Source organism: Berghia stephanieae, chromosome 10 (assembly GCF_034508935.2).
Source record: "Berghia stephanieae isolate SIO BIC M18660-M18661 chromosome 10, UCSD_Bste_1.3, whole genome shotgun sequence".
Lineage (NCBI taxonomy): Eukaryota > Metazoa > Mollusca > Gastropoda > Nudibranchia > Aeolidiidae > Berghia > Berghia stephanieae.
The window spans coordinates 24,146,364-24,159,051 of record NC_088369.1 but is presented as its reverse complement, the minus strand read 5'-3'; the positions used below and the strand labels follow the sequence as shown (position 1 = coordinate 24,159,051).

Genomic DNA, 12,688 nt, shown 5'->3' with positions numbered 1-12,688 from the left:
TGGAAGAATGATGAGTTTTCGGGCCCAATCTATAAATACGCGTTTTTCCAGGGTACGGAAATTAAACGGTTTATGTTTTGTTTTGTTTTTAAGGGTTTTTCAGTGCTTGCAACACATTAGGTCAAATAGCGCCAGTAAAAAGGAGGAAAAAATGGGATAGTAAAAAGTTCTAGAAATACAATTAAAGTACCAAAGAAAAAGTAAGACAAAGGGGAACTGGTTCAAATAGGAAACATGTGTAGATTCCAAGAGCACAATATCAAAGTACTAAGTTTGAGATCACATAAATGTCTCATCCAGACACAAGTGCAGGCCCCTACTAAGAGGAACACACTCAAATGTTTACAACCCATTATATACTTAAGACCTAAAAATGTAACAGTAAGTAACAGAGAGATGATTTACAAGACAGAAAAAAAATATAATCTCCCAAAACTCTAACACTACATTTGACTGTTTCCCTCCCAGGCGGGGTATCCGGCCAGGGCCAGGACAAAACCCAAGTAATCTCATTCCAAGACAAAAGACAGAAAGCAAGTTGGAAAACAGATATAGGGTGATAGGCGCCACACTAAGTGCTTCTCTGCCCGCTATGGGAGGTCAGGAACCCCACCCAGATGTATATCTCTTTTTAACCGTGACATTAAAAATTTCATTACTTCGACAAAAAAAAAGGATTTTTATCACAATCATCAGATTCCAGCAGTAAGACAACATAGGTAATATATTCTTTGTATGCTTTTTTTTTTTTTTTTTAAAGAAAGGAAGAAAGAAATCTAATTTATCTTTTGGTTTATTTGTTTTTTGGGGGGGTTTTTTTCAGATTTACGTAGGCAATTATTTTTTTAAATCGTAGTAAACTCGTTCTCATTCAAAAGAATGAGTGTCAATGGTAAATTGCAAACAATTAAATTTAAACGTCGAAATTCAGATGATTTTCACTTCAACTACTGTTTGTAAATTCAAATTCCGGTGAGAAATTTAGTAATTTTACATAGACAAAATACTCACTGTAGACAAAAGATTTCTAATAATTAACCTCACGGGGTCCTAAGTTTGAGAGTTTTTGCCAAGATGAAGGTCATTTAACTTGATCGATATTTGGAAGAATGATGAGTTTTCGGGCCCAATCTATAAATACGCGTTTTTCCAGGGTACGGAAATTAAACGGTTTATGTTTTGTTTTGTTTTTAAGGGTCTTTCAGTGCTTGCAACACATTATGTCAAATAGCGCCAGTAAAAAGGAGGAAAAAATAGGATAGTAAAAAGTTCCAGAAATACAATTAAAGTACCCAAGAAAAAGTAAGACAAAGGGGAACTGGTTCAAATAGGAAACAGATGTAGATTACAAGAGCACACTATCAAAATACTAAGTTTGAGATCACATAAATGTCTCATCCAGACACAAGTGCAGGCCCCTACTAAGAGGAACACACTCAAATGTTTACAACCCATTATATACTTAAGACCTAAAAATGTAACAGTAGGTAACAGAGAGATGATTTACAAGACAAAAAAAATATTATAATCTCCCAAAACTCTAACACTACATTTGACTGTTTCCCTCCCAGGTGGGGTATCCGGCCAGGGCCAGGACAAAACCAAGTAATCTCATTCCAAGACAAAGACAGAAAGCAAGTTGGAAAACAAACATAGAGGGATAGAAGAGACAATACGTGACCTTCCTGCCCACTATGGGAGGTCAGGAACCCCACCCAGTACTATATCATTCCTACTGGACCAATGGAACTTCGACAAAAAGAAAACATGGGAAAGAGAATAAAAAGCTAAAGCTGAAAAAAAAAATTTAAAATAAAAAAGCAATAAAACAACAAGATGAGTGGATTTCAATCAAAGCATTGTAGTTGTATAGAAATGTGAGAAAAATATAAAGAGTGAAAAAAAAATATATATAAGTGTATAAATACAATGTTGTCGTTAATATTGCAGCCAAAAACACAAATTCAAAAATTAATTTTCACCAGAAAACGTTTTGACTCATCTTGTCATTGATTTCATGAAGCCTAATATTGTAAGCCACAAGTTTCACATACTACCATATATTATTTCTGTTGATTTCACATATAATTGTCATATGTGATAGGTTTCACATATTATCATATTATCGTTGTTTTCACGTATCATGGTAAGTGACAAGTTTCACATATCATATCGTCCTTGATTTCACGTATCATGGTAAGTGACAAGTTTCACATATTATCATATCGTCCTTGATTTCACGTATCATGGTAAGTGACAAGTTTCACATATTAACATATCGTCCTTGATTTCACGTATCATGGTAAGAGACAAGTTTCACATATTATCATATCGTCCTTGATTTCACGTATCATGGTAAGTGACAAGTTTCACATATTAACATATCGTCCTTGATTTCACGTATCATGGTAAGTGACAAGTTTCACATATCATATCGTCCTTGATTTCACGTATCATGGTAAGTGACAAGTTTCACATATCATATCGTCCTTGACTTCACATATCATGGTAAATGACAAGTTTCATATATCATCATATCATCCTTGATTTTTCATACACTATCTTAAAGGACCAATATTGTCGAAGTTGATCATAAATATACTTGAAATATTTTATAAATAGCTCCTTTTATTAAAAAAGTTGAGCACTATTATTTCATGGTTTTCGTTCTTATAACTTATAATAATATATATATATATATATATATATATATATATATATATATATATATATATATATATATATATATATATATATATATCATGAAATCAATAACCATCTGTCGATAGAGTAAGATGAACCAAAACTTTTTTTTAAATCAGTTGTCATTTTAATGAATGATACACCGAGTGAATCAAACCTGCCTAGTATTAAGAAAAATTAGTAAAAATGCGAATTTTTGGCTCCAACTACAAAAGTGCATTTGTCTCTTTGACTCAATAAATCTTATTGAAAAGGAAAGTTTAGTTCATTGGAACCAACTATATTAAGACAACACGTCACCATAATTCATTTTTGCCACATGGTGTTAGAATTTTTAACGCACAATTGTGATTTAAATTAAATACTATTTTTTATATATACATACACAAGTTCGGACTTGAGGCCAGAGGTATGGTCTATATCAATTTATCAAATTAATATATATAAAGTATCGCTATTGGTTCTTGGTTGTATATTTTTTACATGTTTGTGCAATTGCATATATATATATATATATATATATATATATATATATATATATATATATATATATATATATATATATATATATATATATATATATATATATATATGTATACATTGTCGCCATAGATTCTCAACTTTGTGTTTATACATTTTTATGCATGCCACGCCTGTAAACGAATTTCCATTTTTTTTGGATGAATAAAATATATTATTACTATTATTATTATTATTATTATTATTATTATTATTATTATTATTATTATTATTATTATTATTATTATTATTATTATCATTATTATTATAGGATATCTATTATTATTATTATTATTATTATTATTATTATCATTAATCAGGACTTTGGAACATTTTTTTTTCTTTTGGACCATGCTGATGGCAAATTGTTTATTTCTAAAGTTATTTAAAATGACTTTTTTTTTCCCCCTTGGAAAAATTAAGTTTTTTGAAATTTTCAAGTTGGCAGCCCTGAATGAATATTTCCAGACCCATTTTTTTTTTTCAAAAGGTCTTTTATCAAATGTCCAGCGTTCTTACTGTCCTACTGACAGAGAACAGCTAAAAATAAACAAGTGTATGTTGATTTTTAAAGGTTTTAGCACAGCACTTTCAATAGTCTTAACTCACTCAACCCGAACACCGACTATATTCGTAGTATACCCGGGGTTACTTTTACCCATTGCCTATTTATTACAGTTTTCTGAGACAAATTATAGGCCTATAGTATCAAAGCTAATGTTCTTAATTTTTACAAGTGAATGGTAGTTGAATAAAACTATCTGTACACGCTCATTTTTAATACGTTTTTTTCAATTTTGAAAAGTAGCAAACAATTTCTAGGATTGAGTGTGTTAAAAAAGTAGTCCTTCAAAGCCATTGGGCCCACGGAGCAGGAGTTTATCCCGGTTTCTATATACCTTGAAATAGACATTAGCAATTGCTTGCTATCCTTTGGATAGAACGCTAGCCTATCGCAAAGTACTTTCCACCAAATCAAACAGACTTAGCTACCTATTCACTGCTGGGGAAGGTGGACAGGGGGTCCAAAAAAAAATTATAGACTGCACCTGGGATCGATCTCAGTCCTTTTGCATGTGAGACGAGTGCTCTACCAACTGACCCCCTCAGGACCCCCTCAACACTTTTAGGTCATATAAAAGAAAGTCCAGGAAGAACAAGATGTACAAAAAAAATTTTTTTTAAATGAAATCTGTCAATCTGATTTTAATTGCTATAGGCAAATCAAATAATATGGCAAACTGAGAAGAAAAAAATAAATAAATACATAATAAAATGACTAATAATAATAATAAGAAGAAGAAGAATAGTAATTTAATAATAATAATAATAATAATAATAATAATAATAATATAATAATAATAATAATAATAATAATAATAATAATAATAATAATAATAATAATAATAATAAAAATAATAATATAAAATAACAATAATAATAATATTAATAATAATAATAATAATAATAATAATAATAATAATAATAATAATAATAATAATAATAATAAACAACAATAATTATCAACAGTCTTAAAGCAAAACATTTCATGGAAGCATAAATATCGCCTGTGACTATCTGTACTTTCAAAACTTTTGTCCGCCTTTTAAAAATCAAACAGAAGAATCGAATGCTGAAGCCAGAGCGTTATGCAAAAACAAAAAACACCCAATGTCTAAAAGTCAGCTTTCTCGTTGATAAACATAACTCAGAAAATGTTTTGTTTGTTTTGTTTTTAAGGGTTTTACGGCGCTTGCAACACGTTTAGGTTATATCAGCACCAGTAAAAAGGAAGAAAATGGGATAGTAAAAAGTTCTAGAATTACAATTAAAGCATCCAAGAGAAAGTAAGACATAGGGGAACTGGGAACAAATAGGGATCAGATGTAGATTCCAAGAGCATATCACCAATGTCCTTAGTGTGAGATCACCTATAAGTCTGTTTTGTTTTGTTTTTAAGGGTTTTACGGCGCTTGCAACACATTTAGGTTATATCAGCACCAGTAAAAAGGAAGAAAATGGGATAGTAAAAAGTTCTAGAATTACAATTGAAGCATCCAAGAGAAAGTAAGACAAAGGGGAACTGAGAACAAATAGGGATCAGATGTAGATTCCAAGAGCATACCACCAATGTACCTATAAGTCTCATCCGGACACAAGAACAAAATCCAACAAAGAGGAACACACTCAAATGCTTACATTATACATTAAAAAATAACAAATATACTAATACATAACAGAGAGATGATTTACAAGGAAAAACATATCATCTCCCAAAACAATAACTATGCATTTGACTGTTTCCCTTCCAGCCAGGACTCCGACCAAGGCCAGGAAAAAAACTAAGTAATCTCATTCCAAGACAAAGACAGAAAGCATGTTGGAAAACAGATATAAAGGGATAGAAGACACAGTGTGTACCTCCCTGCCCGCTATGGGGGGTCAGGATCCCCACCCACTAACTCAGAAAAGTGAGTGGAGCAGACACTTATGTTTATCATAACAAGAAATGAAGTGAAGTGAGTAGGAAAGTGCTAGGAGACAGCAGAGAAGTTTTTATTCTCTGTTGTCTTCTGGCACTTTCCTAACTCACTTCATTGTTTGTTATGAAAAACATAGATATGATGAAAAAAAAATTAAGAGAAGACTCACCTTAACAACGCCACTATCACAATCATAATCATATTATCTCATTCATCTGTCGTGTTTCATTTGTTGATAAAAGGGGAAACCCGAAACGTCCACAGTATCTGTCTTCATCTAATAAATTGAAGCTTACAGTTCAATATTTATCGTTAAATTTTTAACATAAAATATAAGAACGATGGTTTCACATCTTACAAACTTTAATTTTTAAATTCTTTTTACCTTTTTTTCAAAATCAAGGTTAATAATGACAATAGATCTTTATGTCTATAAATGTCCCGTAGCAATTTTCCATTGAGTTACATGTGTCATAACTATACTATTCAACAGATATTTCTCTCATCCCTACTCTCTCTCTCTATCTCTCTCTCTCTCTATCTCTCTCTTCCCCTCTCTCTCTATCTCTCTCTCTATTTCTCTCTCTCTCTCTCTTTCTCTCTCTCTCTCTCTCTTTCTCTCTCTAACTCTCCCTCTCTCTATCTCTAACTCTCCCTCTCTCTATCTATCTATCTCTAACTCTCTCTATCTATCTATCTCTAACTCTCTCTCTCTCTCTCTCTCTCTCTCTCTCTCTCTCTCTCTCTCTCTCTCTCTCTCTCTCTCTCTCTCTCTCTCTCTCTCTTGTTCTCATGCGCTCCCTGCATTGATTTGCTTGTGCTCAACATGAAAAAAAACCACTTGCATGTACTAGTACCAATTACTTTCTATGAATGTGAATGCCAGAGAATCATAAATAAACATAGCCATATCCTTCATAAAGTAACCGGGCCAGGTCCCGCAATGTGTGCAGCACAACTCAAAGCTAACTTGTCATAAAAGTAGTCCTTCAGAGCCATTAGGCCCATGGAGCCAGAGTATATCCTAGTTCCTATAACATGACAACTACAATTGCTTGCTACCCTTTGGATAGGATGCTTGATTAAAAATAAATAACAATTGTTCCTGTGAAAGTGTCAGGCAGGTTTTTTTTTGTTTGTTTTTAAGGGTTTTAAACATCTAGGTCATAGGTCAGCGCCAGTAAAAAGGATGAAAATGGGGCAGTCAAAAAAATCTAAAGATACAATTAAAAGCAAACGAAAAAACAAAAATGTAAGACAAAGGGGAATGGTTCGAATAGGGAATAATGTAGATAACAAAAACACAATATCAGTGTTCTTAGTTTGAGATCACCTAAAAGTCTCATCCCGGCACAAGCACAGAATCCAACTAAATGGAACAAAACTCAAATGCTTACAGTACATATTCAAAATGAAAATATAATAGAACGTAACAGAGATATGATTTACAAGGGAAAAATATCATCTCCTAAAACTAATAATTATACATTTGACTGTCAAGTACTCCGGCCAGGGCCAGGACAAAACCCCAAGGACTTTTATTCCAAGACAAAGACAGAAAGCAATTGGAAAACAGACATAGGGGGGGATAGAAGACGCAGTAAGTGCCTCCCTGCCCACTATGGGAAGAAAGGAATCCCACCCAGACACAGTAATCCCACTAATATGGGATGTCCAAAAAAAACACTCAGCAGGGAGAAAGAAGACACAAGTGACCTCCCTGCCCACTGCTATGGGAGGTCAAAAAAAGACCCCACTCAGTATGGGGGGAAAGAAGACACAGCAAGTGACCTCCCTGCCCACTACTATGGGAGGTCAAAAGATCCCAACCAGCCTTTCCCTGTTTAAGTTTTTGACTGATTCCAAACACAACTACACGATGCTAACTGTCATGATATGAAAAGGTTGGACAGTCAACGTCAACAAATATCAACATTATATTTATTTTTTTTTTCTTTCTCCATATCAAATTTCCTCCAAATCAATCAACAGTCTATATACATTCGTATCAATAAATGAAAGTAATGCTGTAATGCTCTCTTGTGCATGGTTGATATGATCTACAGTCGAAACCTACAGGGGGCATTCATATCCCTGCCTCGGACAACAATCAAAATAATCTGTATATGAGGCTATGCCAAAACATTGTAATCGTAATAGTCACCACAAAAAAATACTCCCAATACTAAGTTATTTTGAAAAACTATGGAAAGTTTTCATTGCCATCAGTTCTTCTCCTGGGTTCATTAATGCAAAATAAATCATAAAGGACAGTCTAACACTATCAGAATAACAGAAATAGTTTCTAAAATGTTTTGTTTTGTGTTTTTAACCGAGGACAAACCCCCAGATATTTGACTTGATGGATTCATATTGGTCATTTTCATTTGTTTAAAAGAAGAAAAAAAAAATAATAAAAAAGAGAGACATTTTTAATTATCTTTTGTTTTTGTTTTTTTGTAAATCTTTACTCTATTCTTAAAGGGTAAGAAAAAATTTTGAGTTTGAGCAAATTTCCCCCAAAAATATTTGTATGTAGAACGAGGCGATGAAAACAAAATGTTTTATTTTATAGAATTACATTCAAAATATATTTGTCTTGCTGCCCTACATGACAATAGGCATTATGGACAGTAAGTAAGTCAGTAAGTAAGTAAGTCAGTAAGAGCATATCTTGAGACAACTCCAAAGTTATGACTGTACTCATATCGTCCATTTTCGCCAGCTATACACTTATTATATCAAACGCCGTTATTTTCATTTTAGCCAGAAATATTTCATTTCAAAAATCAAATATATTAAGATGATCACCAAACTTGTCACAAATACTCAAACCTGAGACTTTACGAAACCTTTTTGCCAGCCTTCTTTGAAATTTCGGCCTTATTCTATTTTAGTTTTTTTTTTCTTTTCTTTTTTTTCTTTTTTTCGCAATCTATTTAAGTCAATCAATAAATATTTAAAGAAAAAATTATCCAACCAAAATAAACATTGTTATTTTGTCAGTTACTGTTTAAATAACAAAACAATAAATTTAACAACAAATAAAAAGGAACTATTACTCATTTTTTTAAAAATTGTTAATTTGTCATTTTTCTTCTTTTTTTTTTTCCAATATTTTTTTTGTGAATTCAGTCAATCAATGATGGCAAGAAAACATGGCATTTAAAAGTTTAAAGATGAAGCACCAAAACAAAACAAAAAAAAACAAACTTAAAAAATAAAATAAAAATATAAATAAATAAAAACACTGGGAATATATAATAAAGCATCATCCATTTTTAGCAATCGAGATGTGGGTATATCTGATGTGAGTGTGTGTTTATTTATTTATTTACGCGCATGTAAGCGTATCTTATTCTGTGTGTCTGCATGCAAGGGTACTTGTGTTTAAAGACGGATATTTTTTAACAAGTGAGCAGTGTGTGTGTGTGTGTGTCTAGGTTTAAATTTAATTAAGAAAGAAAGTAGCATTTGACAGAATATTCCCCGAGGATTCATGGATAGAAAATGGAGGATATCCAATATTACAAGCAAATAGACTTGGTCAAAAAGCCTTTCCTACACATGCACTTCATATTTGTTTTGTTTTATCATTTTTGGTTCTTTTTTTTTTTTTTTAGCTTTATGTTGTTTTTTTGTTTGTTTGTTTCTATTTGTTTGTTTTATAAAGGGGGAAGTTTAATTTTACTTAGATTTTAGTGGAAAAGTTTTTAAAACTTTAACAACACAATAAGGAACAATTAGCTTTTTATACCATAAAGTTATGATCGTCATTGAGAATATAAAATATAATTTAAAATTAAGAAACGGTAAAAAGGGAAGAATTTGAATTAAAGCAAAATATTTTTTAATGGAGAAAAAGTCAATCGTTTCAAAAAGAAACAAAAAAAACACAAGACTTTCCGTGCTCATGTATTCACTCAAGACAAAACGTCCTTTTTTTCTTCTTCGTCATTTATAAACTGACTGATTTAGTAATGGCAGACTATTCGGAAAAAAAATTTAAAATAACAAAATCAAAACAAACAAACAAAAAAAACAGAAATGCATAAAACAAAGTTCTTAGTTTTAACCTTTTCTCAGCAAACAACAAAAGCAAAAGTATAGATGATTTACTCTTGGTTAAGAAACTCACAACAATGCCATCCGGAAATATAACGGACCAACACACAAATCTATGTGTAACCTTGACCGTTTATAGTCTGGTTCAGACTGTTTAGTGAGAATTACTCGTAAACGCGGATGGCAAAAAAATAATAACAAAGACCCGAGTTCTATCTATGCACCAATCAAAAGATTATACAGTATAATAAGTTTGGAAAGCCTTTCCCAACAACAACAAAGCGTATTTCACATCTGTTTATATAGTTAAAGCATTGTTTTATTAATTATCCGAGAAATGGTTTGCACTCGAAACAATCCTTATTCAACATTTTGTTCATTTTTTTTTAAAAAAACAACTTATAAATCATTTTTTAAAGTTTCGTCATCGCGCACAATAATGTTAGTATCATCATACTAATGATAAATTCACTGATATGGGTCATTAAAATAACATCTTCATCTGTTTAAGTAGGACTGTTATTTTCATTACTAATAAATTACCTATAAAGAGGGCAGTCGTTGTGCATCTTATTAATACTATCATCGTCAAAAAAATAATTTTTACGTGTCACTGATAACACCTACCCCGACCGACGTAATAGTTTTTCCTTACTAATGAATCATTCACAGAGAGGTCAGTCATTGTCAATGATATTATTACTATCATCGTCAACATAAAATTCACTGATAAAAGTGTATCATTATAGATTCACTGATAACTGTCATTGTTATCATCTGTCTCAGCCAACTCTCAACATTTTCCCTACTAAAAAAAAAAAAAAAACTACTAATAAATAATATATATAAGTGCCCATTGATGTGCATGATATTACTATTATCATTATCATAAATTCACTGATAACAGTCATTATTATTATTATCATGTGTCAGAAAACACTCAACATTTTCCCTATTAAAAAAAATCATTGTGGATGACGCTGTTATAGCTATAGCCATTAGAATGAATTCACAGACATCTGTGTCCATCACCTTAAAAATTTTCCCCTATCATGAAATAACTTCTAAAGGTGTCTGTCATTAAGTATGATATTATTACTATTATCACCATTATAAAATTCACAGACAACAGATGATAACATCTATGTATGTCCGCTTCAAATTTCTCCTACCAAAATAAATCACTTTTAAAGGGTTCCGTCATTGAGCCCGACATCATCACTATAATCAGATTATCATCATTAATAAATTCACTGATGTGGACATTGAAAACATCTGATTCATCAGTCAGCTATATAACATCCCCTCCCCACTAGCAAATCGTTTTTAAATTGTACGAGATATTATAACTACAGTACTCACTGCAATCTAGCACGCTCTGCAATACAGCACACTAGGAGCAAATTAATCGAATGCTATCTACATAATAATAATTCATAACTCCCATGAGCATTTCGGATTTCGGCACACTCAAGATTCTAGAACACTGAATTCCAGATAGTTCTGCAATACAGCACACAGGAGCTGGGTGATCGAATTTTATCTACATAATAAATTATTACCTCCCCACATGAGCATCAGATTTCGGCACACTCGGATTATAGCACACTGTTCAGCTTCTCCCGAGAGCGTGCTAGAAACCAGCGAGTACTGTATTATTTTCATCATCGATCATAAATTCACTGATAAAGGTCCCTAACGACCTCTGGGGTCAGTCAACATATGATTATAGTCATTTCAAATTCACTGAAAAGGGTCACTAATGACATCTGAGGTCAAATAAGATATTATTATTATTATTATTATTATTATTATTATTATTATTATTATTATTATTATTATTATTATTATTATTATTATTATTATTATTATTATTATTATCTTCATTTCAAATTCACTGATAAAGGTCTTTGATAACATCCGCGTATCTCTCGCTGAAAACTTTCCTCTTGATCTTGAAGGAGTCTGTGAGAAGACCAGAGTCAGGCATCCAGGGATCAGGGACCAGCGCGACCTTCACTGGAATCTCAACCCGTTGGAGTTTAGCTGTAGACAGATAACAAGGGTTTGTGGTCATTTTAGGAACAGCCGAAAAGGTGAGCAATTCTCACTAAGAGTAAGTCCTTAGAGCCATTAGGCCCATGGAGCTGGAGTTTATCCCAGTTTCTGTAGCATGAAATGGACAATAGCAATTCCTCGCTACCCTTTCGATAGGACGCTAGTCTATAGCAGTTCTCACTAAAGTCTCTCTAAAAGACTGCAAGTATAAGCCATTAAGGTCACATGAACATTTATCAAGAGATCAATCCGAGGTGAAGTCGAAAAGGTAAGACAAAGGGGAATTGGTTCAAATAGGAAACAGGTGTAAATTCCAAGAGCACACTGTCCCCACTAAGAGGAATACACTCAAATGTTTACAAATCATATATATGTAAACAAAACATAATACAGTGCATAACAGAGAGATGATTTACAAGGAAAAAAATATCATCTCCCAAAACTAACTATACATTTGACTGTTTCCTTCTCAGCCAGGGTATCCGGCCAGGGCCAGGACATAACGAAGTAACCTCATTCCAAGACAAAGACAGAAAGCAAATTGGAAGACAGATATAAGGGAATAGAAGACAGTAAGTACCTCCCTGCCCACTATGGGAGAATGGAAGACATTGTAATTTGTATCAATTTTTCATCATAAAGAATAGATATCTCAAAGTTACATATTTTGACTAAAATTTAAACATCTAGCACCCGACATAAGACCATTTTGGGACAGTGTGTTACGTATTTCACTGAAGCACATACTAAAGACCTGCCTAGTAATGCAAAAAAAATCATAGAAATACAAATTTTTGGCTCCAGTTACAAAACTACATTTTACCTCTTTGACTCAATAAATCTTGTTGGAAAGGACAGTT

General features: G+C 32.3%; 1 protein-coding gene across 8 annotated transcripts in view; it reads right to left on the bottom strand.

Moving 5' to 3' along the window:
• Nucleotides 1–6,101: 6,101 nt before the first annotated feature.
• The window catches only part of LOC144980859 (long-chain-fatty-acid--CoA ligase 4-like), a 64,944-nt gene continuing 58,357 nt past the window's right edge, over nucleotides 6,102–12,688 (bottom strand). For all 8 annotated transcript variants that reach the window (XM_078928735.1, XM_078928732.1, XM_078928739.1 and 5 more), the window contains exon 16: nucleotides 6,102–11,816. In XM_078928735.1, coding sequence (XP_078784861.1) covers nucleotides 11,665–11,816 — 152 coding nt within the window. In that variant the 3' untranslated portion in view covers nucleotides 6,102–11,664. The remainder of the gene's footprint in view (nucleotides 11,817–12,688) is intronic.